This window comes from Boleophthalmus pectinirostris, unplaced genomic scaffold (assembly GCF_026225935.1).
Source record: "Boleophthalmus pectinirostris isolate CB_2022bp ecotype Guang Dong unplaced genomic scaffold, ASM2622593v1 HiC_scaffold_23, whole genome shotgun sequence".
Lineage (NCBI taxonomy): Eukaryota > Metazoa > Chordata > Actinopteri > Gobiiformes > Gobiidae > Boleophthalmus > Boleophthalmus pectinirostris.
Window position 1 is genome coordinate 15,358,313 of NW_026571207.1, and position 21,341 is coordinate 15,379,653.

Below are 21,341 nucleotides of genomic sequence, written 5' to 3' on the forward strand. Positions count from 1 at the left end.
ATCTGAAAATGATTGGAATATACAGATATATTGTATAAGCAGCTGAAATATGTCAGCTCTTTGCAATCTGCATCTAATTAGAAGAAAAAATCATTACATTGCTTTATTGTGTGGGCAAAACTTCGCTCTGGTCTACGAAAATTGTGAAAAGCACTTATAAACTCATCATGGTAAATAATTAGGATGCTTGGAATGTATAATGTAAGTGAGAAATAACTTGGACCACTGCAAACAATTCAAAATGAACTAGTTCTGTAATCATGTTTTAAAACAGTAAAAATTGGTACAGCTCCTTTGATGGGTAAGTATAAAGTGATACCTTTTGTTTCCAGATGAAAGCTGTGTTAAGAGAACAAGTGACACTTCTTGCTTGTAACGTCTCTATCTTAAATACTGCCAACTTTACAGAAAAAGTGTGTAACCTTTTACACTGTGCATGCTGATTTCCCCATGGCTCTAATGTAATAAACACCAGTAACACACACGCACACACACACACACACACACACACACACTCACACACACCCCCCACACACGCACAGGCACACACTTACCATAAAAAGTAGTGAAAATGAAACATCTGGCATGGACACACAGTGGCTCATAATCCTATTTGAACATGCTGGATCTACTTTCCGCTCACCTCGCTCTCATCTGTCACAATATTAGCCTTCGCTGTGATCTCCGCTGTGGCTCTGTGGGAGTGGGTGGCCTTTACGGAGGACTCGGACAGTTTGATGGTGAGAAGTGATAGTTTGAATGTCACTTTGGTGAAATGAAACAACAGAAGCGGTCAGCTTCACTCGTGTGACAGTGATGTATGCCCACCAAGGCTTTTCGTTAATCTCCATAAAAAAGGGTTTATGAAGTTGAACAGCAGGTCCGGAGATAAAAGATGAGAAGTAATGGCTTCCACTTTATTCTGAAAACTTTGGGTAAGACGTACAGTGAACCCATGCAGATGAAAATATTGGATAATTAGGGCAAATATTAGCTCAGGGGAAACAGGTCTGGAGTTACGCTGTTTCAGAAATTCTTTTTACAGAATCCAGGGGTGCAGAATGAAGTATTAGGCCTTGTTCCCATAGCGGTTAAAACAGTATATTATTTCTTTTGAATGGGAACAAGTCTTTAAAGTAGGATGTAGAGATACTAGTGTCGTCACAAATCAAAAAAATTCAAACTTGATTTTGATAATACGAAACAGTCTTGATACTCAAATTTTGATAAAAATTTTCGATACCACAATAAAAAGACAATATAATGTACTTTTCATTAAATAAGAGTATTTACTAATGTTTTATACTAGTTAAGATTAAGCTCATATCTAAAACTGGAAATGTCAAATGTCATTTTTACGTGAATATTGTTGTGAAACTAGTTTTTGTATGTTTTTGATTAATGCCTGTTTTTCAATATTTTGACATTGTCCATATGTATACACTACAGCAGTAATACATTTAATTTCAGTCACTGTTCGAGGATTCAAGCAATTGTAAGTTACCTGTGCACAACAGCCATGATAGCAAAATCAGTATATGTTGTATTGCATTTCCAAATGGAGATGCTTGATAAATAAGGCTGCTATCGTCAGAAACAGGATCTGCGCACAAAATTAGTCATACCTCTTTTATTGAACTCTTTTTTTTTTTTTAATGGATCTCCACTTTCTCATTATAAAATACATCCTTTCTTGTCTGATCTTCAGATACATAAGCTATTATAAGTACAGGTAATGAGAGTATGCCGAAATACACTACTTAAAATAATCACGAGTAGCTACATTAAAGTGGGTGGAAAAACAGATATTTCCCATGTCTCAAGGCGGACAATACAGGGTTACTTGTGTTGACTATCCCCCTGTAAATGAGATAACCTTGGACAATAATTTGTAAATTACAGAAAAAAACAAAAAAAACAAAAAACAAATCCTCACATCAACCAATCCCACCCAGAGCAATAGAATTAACACATGAACCTGCTATCAGCTGATTGACCTAATGAAGATGCCACAACAACAGAGCACTTTAACAAACATACAGTTAGAGTTACCTGGGTATTTTGACACATTTTTCATCCAAATTTCAGCACGTTTATAAAAAGCTGTACTTTTTTTTTTTTTTTTAAGCGTGAAAAGCAGAACCAGTTCATTTTATGCTGTTTGCAGTGGTTCAAAGTTGTTCCTCACTAACTCCAAACACATTCCTAGCCTCCAAATTATTCAGTGTGATGAAGTCATAAGCACTTCTACCAAATTTATCAAGAGTTTTGCTTTGACAGCAAACAACTAGCATACTAAGAGTGCACTTCCTGGTTCATGAGCAACATTCTTATTTTAATCCTGAAAGCTACTTTTACAATATGTCTGTACAGGAACAAAACACATTTGAATGTATTACTTACATTCAAATGTGTTCATTTCCACAAAATATTATTTACAACTGTTTTTGTTTTCAAATCTAAGATGAAGTTGTACAGACTGGTTGGATGGAAAAATAGGTTTTGGTGATAATATTTTAATTCATACTGGCACTACGAGGAGCAAGTTGTTTTAGCAAAAGTAATTATGGTTTCACTTAATAACTTTTTTACATTTTGTCAAAACAGCTTTTCTTTTCTTTATGTAGTTTCTTATGCATCTGACTGTGAGCAACCCCCTATGTATGCACCCTTATTGTGTCTTTCTTTTTACATTTACTTGTGTTTATTACTAATTAATTTAAGTTTAGGGGCACAACGGTCAAACGTTATGATATTTAATTACTGTGCTACTGTTTGCTTACACACACGAGTGAGTATATTACACTGCCATAAATAGAATAGTTTCTTATCAGCTTGTGCAGACCAGAACAAACCCAGGCTCTGCACACGGGACACCACAGTTTGTCAGTGAAATTAATTCTCCGTCTTTTATGCATAGGAGCTCTTCAGTTAATCAAATCAGCCAAATCAGTTTGTGTCCTCGTCGCGGACGCAATAAAAAGGCCTGACTGGAAAGGCTTGTTTGTGCCAAATAAATCCAATTATTTTTTTTAGATGGAGAAATGTAATATACAGGAAGTAGGAGATAAGAAGAGGGCAATTGGAGAACCCTTGTGCAATGTCACTAAAAGTTACGCAGCTGCACTTTACATGACCCGAACAAGTGATACTGTAGAAATGCTGAAACTTGCTGCTTTCTACCTTTTTTATGCACCACTTCTGCCACCTGCTTGTGTTCCACAGAATGGTATTTATTTAATTTAACTCTTTTAATGATTTACAGGCTGAACCCCAAAGCAGAGTCAAGACCAAGACTAATCAAAAGTTTATTTAAAGATCTTATATTTCTCAAAATTTACACTTTTGAGCTTTAAGACATGTTAGAATGTCATTACCTCCTCAAAAACAGACCTGGAGTTGTATTTTGTTTCATTCACACATGTTTGACTAACCCTTTATTATCAACATATCTACATCTCCAAACTTCAAAATGCCCTGTTCCACCTTGTGATGTCATGAAACGGTAGTTATCAAGTTAACAGCTCCTTTTACCTTCAGTCCAGGGATAGGTGATTCCAGGGCTGAAATCATCCAAATGATTCTAGTGAAGATGTATTGAGTTTAAAAACACAGTGGGGCACTTCCTATATTACCACATGACATCACAGGGTGGAACAGAGTGTTTCCTGTTTGAGAGAAGAACTCAGCCTAAATATGCAGGGTTTGTGTGTTTGTGTGTTTGTGTGTGAATGAACCAAAACTCCAGGTATGTTTTTCATGCGTAAAATTACAACATAGATCAGAAAATATAGCATAATACGGGCACTTTAAAGAGTAGAGCTTTCTTGTTATACCACTGTTCCTTCGTCAAAAACATGTCTGAAGAGATTTTAGATGTCATACATGTCTGAGTATTTTCGCGATCTCTCCTGGATCCTATTTGAACCTTTCTTATGGTTAGCTCTAAGATTTTGTGCAATGGTCAGTCCACAAGCCTACGTCACCCATGCTCCTTCAATAATTCTCCATAAAAAACAAAAAACAAAACAAAAATGTAACATAACATAATACAAAACTGTACATAACAACTTGACAAACGTGATGCAGTGTGCAGTGAATGGGGGGAAGTGACTTTTGGGAGCAAAGGGAGGGAGGACGGGAAACTCAGACTGTCAAAAACATTTTAATACCTTGGTTTTGGCGAATATAGCATTTTCAAAACAATAAAAGCTAACACGGTGATTAAAATATGCTGTGTTAGCAGTTAATACCCTATAAAAGTAAAATACACTCACTTTAACGTTATTAGCAGACAGTAGAGGTGGGGAGAAGCAGTGAAGCAGGTCCTGGACAGATGAGAAGCAGTGGTTAAGTACAGGTATTTCCAAACAGCAAAGTAAGTACATGAGTCTCAGCACTCAGACTTCAATACCAAATAAGACTGCATTATCTGGCAGAGTGGTGGAGAGTAGACCAGGCTTGTTACTGAGGCCAATTAAGTGTTTGAGTCCATGCCCCCTGCCTCACACACTTTCTGCTGAAAAACAACACAACAGCAACAGATTTTATCATTATTATAATTTTAATGTTATACTGTGGAAAATTAAAGGAAAGCACGTTCCATTCATCTTACCCAAAAAGTAGGTGGAATAATCCTGATATAAAAGTACAAGTTGTGCTGGATTTTCCAACTCAACCATCCTTTTTTTTTTTTTTTTTCCCCAGTAAAAGTTATGTGGGGTTGTATAACATGACTGTTGTATCCCATAGGTGGTTTTAGTGCATTGACATTTTTTGACATGTTGGCTTGTACTAGCCTGATTTATCAGCCAGTTTCACTTTGTGGAAACCATCTGACCTCGCAGTATTAGGATTCATTCGCTAGATGGTAGGTGGGTACTTTTTTATTTAACCAATCACTGCTATTTGGTTGTGACATATGTAATGTGCCAAATTCCGTAGGAAGAAGGACAATAACGTCTTTCCCCATGATAAAATTCACCAAACATTCTCTTTGTTTCGGCTTTAAATCCTCGATTTTCGTGAATTGTTGCCAACACAGAATGTATGACTTCATCTACATCCATCTCGGTCGCTTTGTTTACTGTTGTGCTGTACCACAAAAGGGACCCAGACATGGCTTCACAGCTCTTCACTGATTGGCCTGTCTGTGGGCTACAACTTCCAGGGTTCTTGCAAACCGTCTACTGTATTCTAATTCCTGACCTAGTCACTGGAGAGAAATGAAATTGAGTGGAGGCACTAGGTGACGCCAGCCTGGCTAGGACTTTCCAGCGCAATCATCCTTTTTTTTTGTGTGTTTTGCGGTAAAAGTCTGTGGGGATGTCTAACACGACTGTTGTATCCCATAAATAGTTTTAGTGGAGTGAAGTTTTTGTGACCTATAAGATTTGGACAATTGTGAGATGGGGGTGAAGAGCATAGAGACAGTCAGCATGCGAAGAATCAGCCTCGGAATGGCTAGACCATTAGGCTGTCATACCAGTCCCTGAAAGTTTAAATTTTTTGGATTTAGTAAGCAAATATTTGTTAGACTACTTTTTGAGTATTTGAACCTTTATACTTTTTCAAATATTTAACATGTGTCTATAGAAGCTTTGTAAATTTGGCAAACTTCTGAAAGAATGTTTTTACCAATAGACTTTGAACTTTGATGTAGCATTTGAACTTTGATGTAGCATTTTAATATTTTAACTACTCAATATGTGGTCTGTTTTTAGCTTTTTGCAGATGTTTTTCCAATATTTTTAAAGATGCATTGTGTCCCCTTTCTAGTGGAGGGTTAGTCAGATGCTTTTTCTCCATGGAGACGTTATTGCTTTGTCTGGAATGTTGCTGTATGGTATTAAACCTTTCTATCTTCATAGAGACCAAACCAGACCAAGTTACAGGTCAGATCTGTGAAGAAGCAACCCCACTCACAGTCAGAATGTTTGTTTTTCTAGGTATTTTTGAGCAATAAAACCAACTGCAACTGAAAACATAATTCATTAGTTTTTAGATCTATAATTGAGACTATTTTGATCTGGCCTTTTGTGAATGAGGACTGAAACGTACTGAATCACTTTTTTATTTCTGTTAATTTCAATCCCATAAGCTTTAAAGCAGCACTGTGTAACTTTTCAGGTTGGGATCTGCTATGGAGATGCTATTGTGTTGCCTGTAATATTCCACAATATGGTATTAAACTTAAATAAGATGCATTTATTCAATTATAGAAGTTTTTATAGCTCAAAAATACCTTTAAAAGCATGTATTCTTACTGTAAGTGGGGCGGCCTCTTCACAGATCTCACCTGTAAATTGCATACTTTGGAATATTGAAGGTAAACCAATAACATCTCCATGGAGGCAAATAACTGTCGTGCGGGCCCTGCACCAGAAACTCAGTGCACCTTTAATTTGTCCTCAAAGTGTTATGGTGAATCCAGTTTTACAGTGCATCCTTGTAAAGTGGAGCAGATATGTGGTGGCTCTATCTGCTCCCGCGTTCCCAAAAAGGGGCATTACAAAAGCAGCAGACAGGAACGGGCTGGAGGGCACCACTCTGAATGGATTTACAACATCTGCTGGTGCACACGACCATGCCACCCCCATTCAACTAGGTCTGATTAATTACCCCTGACAGTAGAACCAGGCACAAAACACCACTGTTGACTACAGGGAAAATATCTTTGTGGGAATGTTAAAAGGCCTATATTATGCAATTTTCTGATCTATGTTCTAAAGTTGTTTCCTCATCTTAAACATACCTGAAGTTGTGTTTTGTTTCATTCATGTTTTAACACTCAAACTCTGCAAATTTAGGCTGAGTCCTTCTCTGTTTCACCTTGTGATTTAATGTGGTAATCTGTGGTGTAGTGGGGATTTTTTAGTGGAGGTACTCGATTCATGATGTCAATGATGTGATAAATCCTGGTTTAGACCTGGTTTAGTTCTGGTTCAGTCCTGGTTTAGTCCTCCTGGTCCTGTCCTGGGATCAGTCCTGGTCTCTCATGTTGCAGGTCACTATAGAACAGTACTGGAGATATCATGAGCCTGTGCAGGTTGTTTTCACCATTGCCAATAGCTCCAGTTTGACATTTAAGTTGTAGCTATTTTATATATATATATATTTTTTTTATATCTCGTGTTGGGAGAAGTGGGTGGCCGGCATAACCCCACGAACTTCGCCCACTACACCTCTGGTGCTAATCCAGGAAGTTTTTAAACTCCATACACCTTCACTAAAATAATTTGGATGATTTCAGCCATGAAATTGACAACCTCTGAACAAAAGGTAGCTGTGAACTTGAAATCTACTGCTTCATAACATCACAAGGTGGAACATTTTGAGATTTGGAGATGTAGACAGACAAAAATAAAGGGTTACTCAAACATGTGTGAATGAAAAAAGAAAACACAGCTAGGTAACGACATTATAACATGGCTAAAAGCTCACAGGAGTCAATTTTGCTTAATATAGGACCTTTAAATATAGGATCGATAATATTTAATACCGATGGGGGGCAGCTAAAATTAATATGAATAAATAGATTTTTCTTTTTTGTAACACAGTGGGTTCTTGGGTCTAGCTGTTATAAAAATGGACAGGTTCAGCATTTGTGAATTTATCTTTTGGATATTTCATGGCAAAATATAATGTTATTAATAGGAAAATCTGACCTCTGCCACCCATCTGAGAGAATGACATGATCACATTTTCATAGAATCTGAAAACCACCAATATTCTGTGAGAGTAAGAGATGATATCAGTGAGCTGGTAAAACACAGTTGACTTTTGTTTGACCTTATTTATCCCAAAATATACTTCAAAATCTTCCCTCGCTCATTACACCTGATATCAAAAGAAAGCCATAGCATAAACAGGTCAAACTGTCAAAAGTTTGATTAAAAATTGCAGGTGCTTATTTTTTGCTGCATTGCTTTACACATGGAAATATATTATACATTTTATTCCCTGGTAATGTGTGCAGAGCTTGGATATTATAGTGAATAGCAATAGTCTGATTTTGTGGAGGTGTTGTTGTTACATTTATGACTTTCAGATAATTCCTTAGTGATTTTAATAATTTTGCAAGGCTATTTCCATATTGTCTCTTCAACTTTGGCATTGCTTGAAAACTCATGAATAGCTTAGTTTTAGTCTATGTTTACAAGCACACCAAAATCTGATCATTATCTGACTTCTGGAGTTACGTCTGTTACATCTGATATGAGTGATCTGATTTCTTTCTGATTGTTTACACCTATGCAGGTTTATTTTAAAAGTCATTGTACTTTGTCTTCCAAATACAATAGTTACTCTAAAAATCCATAGATTAAAGGTTGTATATTATGCAACACTGACTCTAGTGCGCTTTATACCATGTTATAATGCTGTTACGTATTCAAAAACATACCTGGAGTTGTGTTTTGTTTCATTCACAACTAGTACAGCTCCATCTTGTGATGTCATGAAGCATTATTTTATATATTAATGGCTACGTTTTACTTTTAGTTCAGTAGAGATTGCCAGTTCCAGGGCTAAAATCATCCAAATAAAAACCAACACAGATCAATGACATATTTGACCAGTTGATTTGTATGTTCAGATTTCTTTTGTTCAGTTTAGACACACACCAAAAATCGAATCTAGATCTAATTTGTGGGCTATCTGATTTATAAAATGTTTACTGGCTATTTAAATGTCCAACTGGATCTCTCAACAATATTCACATTATACTAAGTCTTGTAGTTGTAGTAACTAGCTGCAGAAGTAACTTTCTTCAGATGTCTTATTACGCCTGAGAGGCAGACATGACACTGGCCCCTGACTGCTGTCACCCCTCTGGTCTTCCTCCTCCCCTCTGCTCCATGTCTTATTCGGCACTAATTAATTGGATCAAGAAGATGACAGCTCCTCCTCCTCTTCTTCCTCCTCCTCTGTGAATGAGAAGTATGAACACCACAGTGATAACATGCACTTCCCAGCTGTCTGTTCAGGAAATATTTCAACTTTTATTAGTCCAATTATGACCATGGGGTTGTTTAAATGTAAAGAAATATCTGTTTTACTCATCATACAATACATCAGCAGTTCTTTTAATACTTGGTGAAGTATCATCACACAAAATATGTTGTTTAAAAACTGTCCGTCATTTAGAGATATTCATGGAAAGTATCACTAACCATTCTACTGGAGTTATATTAATCTTCATTTAGTCAAGAATAGAGTTTAGACAACTTTGCATTAACTTTGTTGACTAAACTAAAAGAAAAATAACTATGATGGTGTAATAATGATGTATTCTGGTGGAGGATACACCATTTGCCTGACTAACCAGTGCCTCCAAATCCAGGGACTGAAACTGGATAGTCAAGGGTGAATCTCTGTCCAAACATGAGATGATCCAACCGTAGCTGCTAATCTGTATCACGTGTCTCTCAAATGTGGACAACACCTCCTCTCAAAAATTCTTATAAGATTCAGAACCAAATATATAACATATTTTGCCTGTGATAAATAATAGTTTGGTTTGTAAAGATCTGCACAATTTCTCAGTCTTTTATTTTGTTTTTTTCCCCCCCGTTTTTGTTTTTTGTGTAAACTGCAATGTCAATCATACCCTCTCAAATCGGGGAGACAGGATACAGCTCCAGATCCACTTGGATTTGAAAAGTTTTGCCAAAATGTGTGGTTCTGGCTGGTCATTTAAGTACACCGCCAGCTTGTCTCAGAATGTTCTAGTATTTCATTAAACTTACAAGCAGGGGAAGCAACCAGGTCAAGTACTGTAACTCAATAAATAATGTTATGTAAATAATTGAGTTTAATGCCATACTGTGGAACATTCCTGGCAAATCAACAGGCAGGCATTGTGCACTTTTAATAAGCATTCAATCCCCTTGGTCTTTTGTATCAGAAAACCACTACCTTTGCATAATTGCTTCAGCATGTCATCCTGAGACCAGATCAGATTGGGCAGTAGCATAGTGAATAAGGATGGGACAAGATCTCATGAGACAAAATTGCCACAAGATTGCGCACACATGAGGAAAATGATCTTGTGAGATTTTTTTTTCCCCCTCTGAATTTACCTTTTGCTTGGACAAAAAAATAGTTGATGAGTTATACAATTTGAGTTGCAGTATTACCAAAAGAACAGTACTGCAATGGCTGCTAAAGTATTTCATAAAATAAAAAAGTGAAGCCAGGATTGGGAAATAAATTACACTATTTATTTATTATAAATTATGCCAAAATTTAATCTTGTTTAGTTCTAATGAACCCAATCTCATGGTATGTCTCATGTTGTGAAAATTGTAAATGGTTACATATGAACAACAAGGGTGCCAACGATTTTCAAATAATGCATAACTCATTGAATAAAATAAGCATTGAACAGAGTTGTAGTGTTAACCCTAAACCTGGGAGAGATCGCTCAAACATGCATTGATGACATATAAAACTACTTCATACATGTCTTTGATGATGGAACAATGTTCAATGCTCCAAAGAGTGGATTTTGCATTATACCCCCTCTTTAAAGCTGCACTATGTAATGTTTTGGTTTCTATGGATATACCATTGCTCTGTCTGGAATATACCTTACATTGATGAAGTTACAGATGGTTACAAGCAGAAAAATTGGCATTCTGACTGTGAGCAGGGATGCTCCACCACAGATCTGACCTACAACTTGATCTGGTTTGGTCTCCATGAAGACAGAAAGGTTTAATACCATACCATTAAACATTCCAGACAAAGCTATTAGCATCTCCATCTCTATTTATTTTGACAACATTAATTGAGAAGTGTTCTTATGTTGTCTGTATCACTGATATAGCTTCTTTTAGTATCTTAATTGTATCCGAATCCAATAATAACATTAGCGACACACATTCGGAAGTAGCTAATCTCATGTTATCTCGTATATTAACAGCTAGCCAGAAAAAAGCTACGTTTACCACCAAAATGAAGCATCAGATCCACCAATGTTCTACGGCTGCTATTTCCAGCTGACATGATCATATCCAATTTGACATAGTATTGTAGTAATACTGGCTACATCGTAAAATAATGGACAAAAACTTCACTGCAAACTATAGTCTATAACTACAAACAGTTTAACACATAGCTTTCTCCTGGTTAGCTGTTATATATACGAGATAACTACTACCAAATGCGTGTCGTCGCTAATGTTAGTATCAAATCCAGATACAATTAAGAGGAAACTGCAGCTAGATCAGTGATACAGACGACATCAGAACACAATTCCCAGGCAAATGAGGTTATACCCTAGCCAGGCTAGCGCCACATAGTGCCTTCACTCAATTTCATTTCTCTCCAGCGACTAGGTCAGGAATCGGTTTGCAAAACCCAAGAAGTGTGAGTTCGGGCACCAGCCAATCAGCAAAGAGTCATATATTCTGTGTTGTCAACAATTCCCGAGATCAAGGATTTAAAGCCGGAACAAAGAGAGAATGTTTGGTGAATTTCATCAAAAATGGGGAAAGACGTTATTGTCCTTCTTCCTACGGGATTTGGGAAAAGCTCAATATACCAGTTAGCCTCGTTAGTGGCGCATTACATACGTCACGCCCAAATAGCAGCAATTGGTTAAATGAAAAAAAGTACCCGCCTACCGTCAAGCGAACAAATCCTAACACTGCAAGGTAGATGGTTTCCACAAAGTGAAACTGGTTGATGAATCAGGCTAGTTATACCCAGTATCCCTTGTGAAACTGCGCTACCAGGAACGCCCAATGGGTGTTCTTGTATCATGACGGAAATGCCTAGGCCGCAGCTGGACCCTTCTTGGAAAAGTTAGACAATGCACCTTTTAAGATGTAACTTGAGTCATAACACAATCCCAAAACATCTTAAAACTTAACAGAAAAACTAAAAAATCTCTATTTCAGCCTCCAAAACACAGACAGCACGCCTTTGCTCACCAACCCAAACAGAGCAGCTGCAGTTAAGTGGAGTCTTGACATTATTAATGGCTTGGATCCTGCCGTGAGGTGGTTCTGGCCAAATGACCCGCTCATTAACAGACCCAAACTGGCCAAGCATAAGGTCCAGAGGCTGCTACTGTTTTTCCTCCTCTCTCCTTGTGGGATGTAGTTTCTCCTCGAGCCCCTAGCGCAATCTCTCCTAGTGGTGCATCCTAATGAGACTGAATGCGACCCGGCCTCCATCCCTGCATTACAATGTGCACCAAAAGAACTGAGCTGGCAAGAAGTGGATTAAGTCTTAAAAGGAGACTTGTAGAACATGCTTCACTTGAGATTACCTGTCACATTTCTCCTGTCAGTGTGTGGGTTACACCTGTCATTCTTTTGGTACAATATAAGCCAGGTGTTGGGTAGGGAAAGGTCAATCCACAGCTGATTCTGCAATAGTGAAAGCCCGGAAATGGTTCGATTTGAGCTAAATATAACAATTGTTTGAAAGGTTAGGTATCCTGGTACAATCAAATGAATAGAACAATGTACATTTGATCGTTTTCTTATTTCTCAAGGGGGCTGTGAGCAATAATTCACTCATGTCAGTAAGCCATGGGGTTCAAAGTGATGAATAAATAGAACAGTTGCCATATTGCCAATTAACAATTCAAAATGAAACAATCTGTCGTATGAAATGTCAAAAGTCTTCAAAATGTTGCCTTTAAACAGGAAAATTTATCTATGGGGAAAGCAAAGTTCAAAGTGCAAAGTTCAGCAATTGCTACAGAGATACTACAATAAACGACAATATTGAAATGACTTTATGCCACTGACACAAAACAGGATAATCCCAGTAAACCTATTTTTAAATATGCTGTACCGTTAAAAGCTACAACAAATAAATAGAAGAATATAGGATAGAAGTTATTTATTCTACCCTCTATAACTCAAATTGTATCCTGTTTCATAAGAATGGCAAAGATCTCCCCAATATTGGAAGAAACTGTACACCCGAGAAATACTGAGCCCCAAAATATATTGTTCCAACTTTCATATGTTGAACGATAAATCAATATAGTAATTACTCACAAGCCTTGTTCAGTTAGTCAGCTACTTGATGACCTGTTCAGGAATAGCCGCTGCATAAAAATCACATTGCTTTGTTCAGTTATAATGACTGGCGTACATATATGACAGCCAGGGTAGAGTCCCATTGATTCTGGTTTAAGCCGAGATTAGTCCTTGTTTTGGGCCTTGGACTAGTAACCTTTTAATGTCGTGTGTGAACACTGCTCCATGTAACAAATTGGCTTTTAGAGGGGTAAGATTTATGATGATTAACTCTTCCCAGTAAAATATGCATTCTGTTTTATATTTTTGATCTGGTCAGGTGGACCAAAAAGAGCTTCACGTTTTTCAGCTGTACTTCCTGATGATCACGACTTTGATTTTCCATTTCATTGTTTCCCAAAGACTGGGTCGCAAGAGATTTATTTTTAATTTTTATTTTTAATTTTAATTTTTTTTCTGCATGTAGCTCTGCAAAATACAGTTCTGACACATGTTGAAATGTTAAGACATGTTTTGTATAATTTCTGATCTTTTTGTAATTATTTTATTGACTGTTTTGTTGCAGTAATGCTGGTACAATTGAATGTTGAAAAGAAAAAGAAATGGGCTACATTTAATGTCTAATAGGTGACTTATGGATACCTTTTATTGCTGGTTCAACTACTGTTTTTCATAGTTTAAAACTTGAGTAATACTTATTGTTCAGAGAGACACAATCACTCAGTTAACAATAAAACATCCTCATTAATGTTCAATAATGGTCAAATCCACCTTTATTTTTGGGATTTACAAATAATATGTATTGACTTAGGTCGTGAAGGTTTGTGACTTTTAAAATATGGGTCCCCAGAAAAAAAGTTTGGGAAACGTAGTTCCATTTCACCAACAGATGCTTAGACCAACTGTATATCCTTTGACAATCTCTGTGTTTTTGAGTGGAAGTCATGGTTACACTGTTGATAGTGTATATATAGACCCTAGAAGCTAATAATCACACAACCACTTTGGAAGTTCATGTCTAATCAACATACCTCTTGATTGTCCCGCATTATGGGCACTCACTTACACTGAACCTTTTGCTGTTATACATAATGTACTTGCAAGTACTGAAGTTGCAACTGAGCTGGCCAGTGCCTTGTATGTCATTATTTGAAGTTTTATTTTACTGCTAGAGGCAATAAGTACTATATAGTCGCTTTCTCAGTAGCTATTACGGAAATGACAAGTACCTCAAGTAGGGCTCAATAGCAAGACATACATATCCAAAGGTCTTAGTAGTTGTTTTCTAGATAACAGCCACCTTTTACCTTTTGTTCAGAGATAAGCAATTATAGGGCCGAAATTATCCAAATTATTATCCAATTAAAAACGCTTCCTCGAGTAGTTCCTGTATTACTGCATGGCATCACAAAGTGGAACACAGTGTTTTCCTTTTGAGAGAAGACCCCCAAATGCAGGGTTTGTGCGTTAAACATGTGTGAATGAAAAAAAAAACAACTACAGGTATGTTTGTGATGAGGAAACAACATTATAACATAGATCAGAAAATAACATAATATGGGCCCTTTAAGTTGTTATTGAGATAAAAGGACATTCCGCCAGTGGGTGATCTGTAATCCAACCCTCATCACTGTCATTTGCTGTGGGGTTTGGGAATAAGAAAATGTTTATAGAGCTCCCATCTAAAAAGGGGAGATTATTATTTCTGAGAGCTTTCAAGTACAGAGGAGGCGTCTCTGTAAACAGCCCATCCCATCCAAATATTGACTCACAATGCCATAGTGGGTCCTTATTAGACCACTTGATACGGGTGTCTGTAGGGGTCTCAAAGCGCTTTTCTCAAAGGTCTTTTTGTTCAAAGCCGAGGTTGTGTTAGGCCTCCCTTTATGTCTTTTCAGGTGGTGTGCATTTTGTGAAAGAAAGAACTAAGAAAAGAGTAAGTTTTGATCACGCCAAGCCTTCTTGACAGCGAAAAGGCTCTGAAAGCAATTCCAACCCAGTAATGTTCCTGTCGGAAAATTTGAAAAGTAAAAGTTGTTCGAATTGGTATGAAGACTTGAATGCACCTTTAGATTCTTCATCACCTCAATTCAGTATGTAGTCAGTTACACAAGGACATGTGTTGAGATAGGGCTTAAAGTGTGTATGACAGGTGCCCATGTTTTTAATGAAGACTTGGTTTGGCATGATAGTACCTGAGGTAAATATTTATTATAGTTTCACATCAGTTAAATGGCAGTTTGTGGAAAAGTACAAAAATACAGGAAGTAGTGCTGAGTTCTAAAATGGAATACCTGTACCCAAGTCATTAACAAAGAAAAAGCACATACAACAATTGGCCAAAAGACCAAACTGAAGCTAAGCAGGGCCGAGGCAGGTTAGTACTTAAATGGGAGACTGCTGGGAATTACAGGTGCCACAGTGAGGTGCCAGTGTCAAAAAAACTGTTGTGTTCACCTACATTGCATAGTATAAATGTGGTGCGTTAGTGAGTGTTGGTGGTGGTCAGAGGGGCCAGTCTGCCCCAGCGCTGTGGCTATAATAGTTAGCTTAGCACTACCAAGTGTAGAGTCTGAATAATGCAGTGTAAAGCACTCTGGGTGTCTTGAAATGTGCTATAAAGATGCTATAATGATTAATTAATTAATCAACAATTGGAAGACATTTATTTGGCAGTTTAAATTTTAATTGATCAGTAATGAAATTACCCCTACACATGTCTCATCAGCAGCTCTTACTAGGACGTAATAATACAAACTAAAACTATATGTGTATATAAAATGGGCAAGATGTTTAGTAAACTCCTGAATATGCTACATATGTTTTAGATGTGATAGAAGTCTAAGCTGTCACATGCACTTAAATAACTAAGTTTGACTTTGTCAAATTAATAGAGACAAAGTGATGTTGTATGGTTAGTGAAAGTCAAACTGAAGACGGAGCTAAAGTAATCATTTTGTGCACAGTGGTGTTTTGTTCTGCAAACTGTGACAGGAAATGTAATGGGTTTGTTTGCTTGCTATAATGGATAGTTGTCTCACTGAAAAAGTTTTTGATTTCATAAAAAGATTTCAAGTAAAATGTTGGGAAATAATCCAACAAACAAACATGCCCAGACTGTGATCTACACTGGAGTCAGACCCAACAATTAACAAGCCATGGATCCATTACAAACGTATCTAAAACAGGCAAACATGGGTACAACATGGCCCAGCTATATTAAAGTATCAAAAAACAAGATATTAATATTTTTAAATTAAGTTACAATTTAATAATACGTTGTAAAAGATAAGATGCTAAAATTCTGCAAATAGACCTATATATAAGGAAGTTTACAAGTTGTAAAGCTAAACCATAACAAAGGGAAATGAAGAAAACCAAATGTACAAAAATAATCAATTCAATCTAAAAGTAACAACAAGAGATAAAAACAGACAAAAGCAAGAGACACTGGAGTCAATCAAATCTCAACTGGATCAAAACAAAAACTGATATTTGTTCAAACCAGGACCTAGCCATGACATGTGGAATCCAGACTATAACATCATTTTAATTGACCAGCAAGATGAATTCTCACAAATCTATTCCTGCTGTTGCAATTTAGCCCACAGCACCAAGTGGTCCAGACCAATCACAGAGCAGCATTGTGGTTTTGGAGGAAGCCACAGGTGAAGCGCAGAAATTAACCAAAACAAACATGACGACGCCGACAGACATACTTCAGCTTATTTTAGCAAAAATACAGAAAAAACAGGCAGAGTCAAAGTGCTTTGTGTATTTGTGGATAGGACAGATGTCTGTGCTTTTCTTTCAACTGAATTGAACAAAAGTTTGATATCATGACATTCTGCATTTTCCCTTTCACTTTCAGCGAGAGCTATCACAGACTGATGTGTAGAATTCAAAGTGCTGTGCACATAACAATCTGGTTTTAACCAGTTAAACAGTAATAGCTGACTATTTCTAGAATAAGCCTCCCCAGCTGCATTGTCTGCACACCACAGTTTGCTACACAACATAACACTGTACTGTTCTATAGTGACAGCTCAGAGCTCAGAGGACTAAAAGCTCTGACCCCAGACAATGACTCTGTACATTATTAGCAGTGATACTCTGTTCAGGTTGGGTCAGGTTACACTCAGACTTGCTTGTGTAGCATTGGATGGCGTTAGACTGAGAGCTTATGTTCCTCTTTGATCTCCAGCCGTGCGTTTTGTCCCTGCGATCCTCCTCTGACCTTTCATCTGAGACTTTAAAACAGTCTCAAAGCAGCAGAGACGACATGGGAGCCAAACCAGAGCTCTGCTGTGGGCCCTTGGGTGCTCACTGATTGACACAGTCCGGAGAGGAGTAGTCTTCCTTAATAGGTGAACATGTGGTCACGCTGACCCACAACTCAGTTTGTGAAATGTACTGTGCTTAATTTGGAATTTGCCCGCAGTGTTGTACTTTATTAATGTTTTCATTATCCTAGAGTTTCAGTTCTCTTGGAATATTTAGCTGGAATTTTGAGTCTCCTGTGAACTTGTGTTTATGTTACAAAATTTCTGCAGCTGGATATCCATTTAAATGATATTTCAGTGTATGATTCCATAGATCTATAGACCATACAGCCCTGAGGGCTGTATGGTCTTTGTTACAAACAGTGCAAACAGAAAACTCTGTTCCACTTTGTGATGTCATGTGGTAAGAGTTCTACTGTGTTTTTAAACTCCATACACTTTCATTAGAACCATCTGAATAATTTCAGTCCTGGAATTGTCCATCTCTACTGAACTGGTAGCTGGTAACATTAAAACAACCGTTTCGTGACATCAAAAGGTGGAACAGAGCATATTGAGCTTTGGAAATGTAGACAAACTAATAATAAAAGGGTTACTCAAATATGTGTGACTGAATCAAAACACAACTCTAGACATGTTTTTGCAGAGGTAACAGCATTCTAACATGGCTTAAAACTCACATGAACCCGTTTGCGTTATATAAGATCTGATAACTATAATAAAATAATAGTACAGAGATTTATTCACTTTCTATAACAGAGTTGTGATGCTGATAAAATGTCTAAATCTGATCTGAGAGAACATGTGGAACCTGTCCAATCTGATTTGTACAAATGCACTTTCTCATCAGTAGTTCTGCAGGCCCTGTTGTACAAAATGTAGATAAAAGTCAGTGAAATATAGCGGCAGTGTGGTTGTCAATGTGACTGTAATGTTTAAAGGCACTGATCACAGTTCATGGAGCCGTAGAGACACAGACAGAGTGAGATGTGAGGCTCTCATGCTGAACCGGCCAGATGGGACATTTAAATACAGACTGCACTGTTTCACATGACTTCTTCTGGATACGACACATGCTCGCCAACATGGACCCTACACATGGAAACAGCATATTGTTATGGGGGCTACCGCTGTAATGTAGCACAAAGTGTTTTGGATGGGGGAAAAAGTTGAGTTGAGTTTATTTTTTATTCAGAAAGCTCATAACCAAGATGTTATGCAAATGTCTATGTCTCAGTATCAAATTTTTGTGTTTGAATTGTTATGGGAAGAAATATTTTTTATATTGTTCATGATTATTTAGAGATAGCAATTGCCATGTGACTGACCAGGACAGTACACAGAGTGGGGACTTTTTGTGCTCTTTATAATCTGGAGCACTTTATGTATTAATTCTGGCTGAGTTTACTGACCTCCAACCAATTTTCACATATATTCCACTGAGTCATGTCCTTTAGTTTGACAGAAGGCTGAGCGCATCAGTGCACAAGGAGCACTGATTTTTTTTTATTGCTTATAGTTTATGCAAATCAGTCATGTGGTTTTAAGTTTCATTTATGTAAAACATAAACAAATGTGTGCAAAACTGCATTAAACATTTATTACTATTATTACTACTACTACGACTATTATTATTTATTACTATTATTAATCAAAGTCGTCCTTGTAGGAAATAAAAAAGTTTCAAGTGTTGTCTGTTTCACTTAATGCGCCTTATAATCCAGTGCACTTTACAGTCTGAAAAATACAGTAATATTAATTGTTCAGAGACACACGATCACTCAGTCAACAATAAAATATCCTCAATAATGTTCAATAATGGTCACAATTTTTTTTTTTTTTGATTTACCAATAATGTCTATTGATTTGGGTTGCAAAGATATGTGACTTTTAAAATATGGGTCCCTAGAAAAAAAAGTTGTGGAAACACTGTTTTTTAGGGGCCCAGAATTGGATGCTCTTCCTGTTCATGTTTATTAGAGAGGGTCTATGTGAGGATTCTTGTCCTGGGCTCACAAATTTCTGTTGATGGGCCTGGACTGACTACATCTATTAAATCAATTTTTTATGATGAAAAAAATGTATGTATAACTTCATATTCAGTTTAACTTTTTTTGAAATATGGATTGATTTGAAATAACCAGTCCTTTTAAAAGTCTTATTTGTTTTGTAGTTTAATCTGATTTGACTTCACCTGGACACATGCTGCATATTGTTATGGAGGCTACTGCAAGAAATTGGAACACATTTAGGAGAAAAAACACGTTGAGAATTTATTTTCATAGTCTATCACCTTTTTCAAAGAGTAAAATCTGGACTAAATGGATGTTCTCCAGTCTTTCATGGTCGGAAAATCAGCTTGGGTCTTTTTAATTGAGAGGTCCACAGTCAATCCTCTGCCAGTAAAAGCATGTGGTTTAGACTTCGAAGAAAGAGATGTCACTATTTTGATGTTTTGAAAAATCTTTCGTGTTATGTTCAGGAAATTAATATTGAAAGACATTTTTGTTTTGTTTTTATAAGAGAATTTGATTCATTTTTGGCATATCATTCAGTCCAGGAATCTTAACCTGTGTGTGACTGTCAGCAATGATAAATGTAAAAACTGTATTTTATTATACAACTTTAATCTGGTTGGCAGCCAGCAAGGGCACATACTACAATAATAAAATGTACTCTTTTTTTGAGCTTTTAACCATGTTATGACATTGTTCCAAAAATATACCTGGAGTTATACACTACCAGGCAGAAGTTTTAGAACACCCTCATTTATTTACTGCAACTCAAGTCGTGCAAGTCCAATGAAGAGCTTGAAATGGTTACAAAGGTAAGTACTGAACAGCCAGAGGTTAAAAAAAAAGATAAAAGATAACAAAACACCAAAAGTCCAAAACTACCTCAGGAAAAAAGAACAAGATGGAAAGCTTGAAAACATGGAGTCTCCAGCACAGTGTCCAGACTTAAACCCCATCGAGCTGGTTTGGGATGAACTGGACAGAAGAGTAAAGCCAAGCGACCTACAAGTGCCACACATTTATGGGAACTTCTATAACAGACTTGGGAAGAACTTTCTGAAGAATATTTGATTTCTATTGCAAAAAGAACAAGCCACGAGTGTGTTCAGCTGTTATATCTGCCAAAGAAGGACACTTTCATAAATTAAAAGTTTAGAATATGTTTTGGTCAACAGTAAACAGTAAAAAAATTTAAAAACTGTGGAGTTCTAAAACTTTTGAACAGTAATGTATTTTGCTTCATTAGAATACATGGTTTGAATATTGCCGGGATTGTTGCATCACAGGTACACACAGTGCAGTGTTTAAGTGTTCTTCTGTCAAATTGCATACATTACTCCTTGTTTACATTAACATGTCAGCTGGGCAGTCTTATCCAGTAAAATGTCCAAGACTGGTGCCGACATCTGATAACAGTATTGTGCATCCCTAAAATAGGCCATGCCTTTCTCTGATTGGCTAATCTGCCAGTCAGTCATGCCTATCAGGAATTTGGGAAAACAGTATAAACCTATGATTTCAGAGCCAAACATCAGCAACATGTGGCTTTGGCTGCCCAAGCAAATTATTCACTAGTACAGAACATTCTATTAAATTCCATTTATTTTTTAGCCCAAAATTACAGCAGCTGTCGCCTTGCAGTACTTCACAAAACTGTACTCCTAAAAGAAAGCCATAAACAATAAAACAGGCCAAGTCCTGTTCTGTCCTCTGGGTCAAGCATGAGTAGTGGATTAGCAGTTTGTGCTTGTCCGTATGTTGGTGTTTTTTTAAATCACATTGTGGGGAATAAAGTCTGTATACATCCTGCCTTTATTATGGGGACAATAATCAGGTCCCCATGACATAAATCATTTATCATTAGATCAACATCATGATTTAAAGTCCAGATATGTGTTATAATTGGTTAAGTAAGGTTTAGGTTAAAGGTGCTGTGCCTGATGGTTTATTTAAACATTTTGCAGTAGTGTAAATGTATATTTATATCTATGTAATGGGTTTATATGTGCTTTTCACAGCTTTCAAAGTAAAAAAAAAAA

General features: G+C 36.9%; 1 protein-coding gene across 1 annotated transcript in view; it reads left to right on the plus strand.

Moving 5' to 3' along the window:
- Positions 1-619: 619 nt before the first annotated feature.
- Positions 620-21,341, plus strand: part of gfra4b (GDNF family receptor alpha 4b) — a 47,857-nt gene continuing 27,135 nt past the window's right edge. The window contains 1 exon segment of the mRNA XM_055159008.1: positions 620-740. Coding sequence (XP_055014983.1) covers positions 620-740 — 121 coding nt within the window.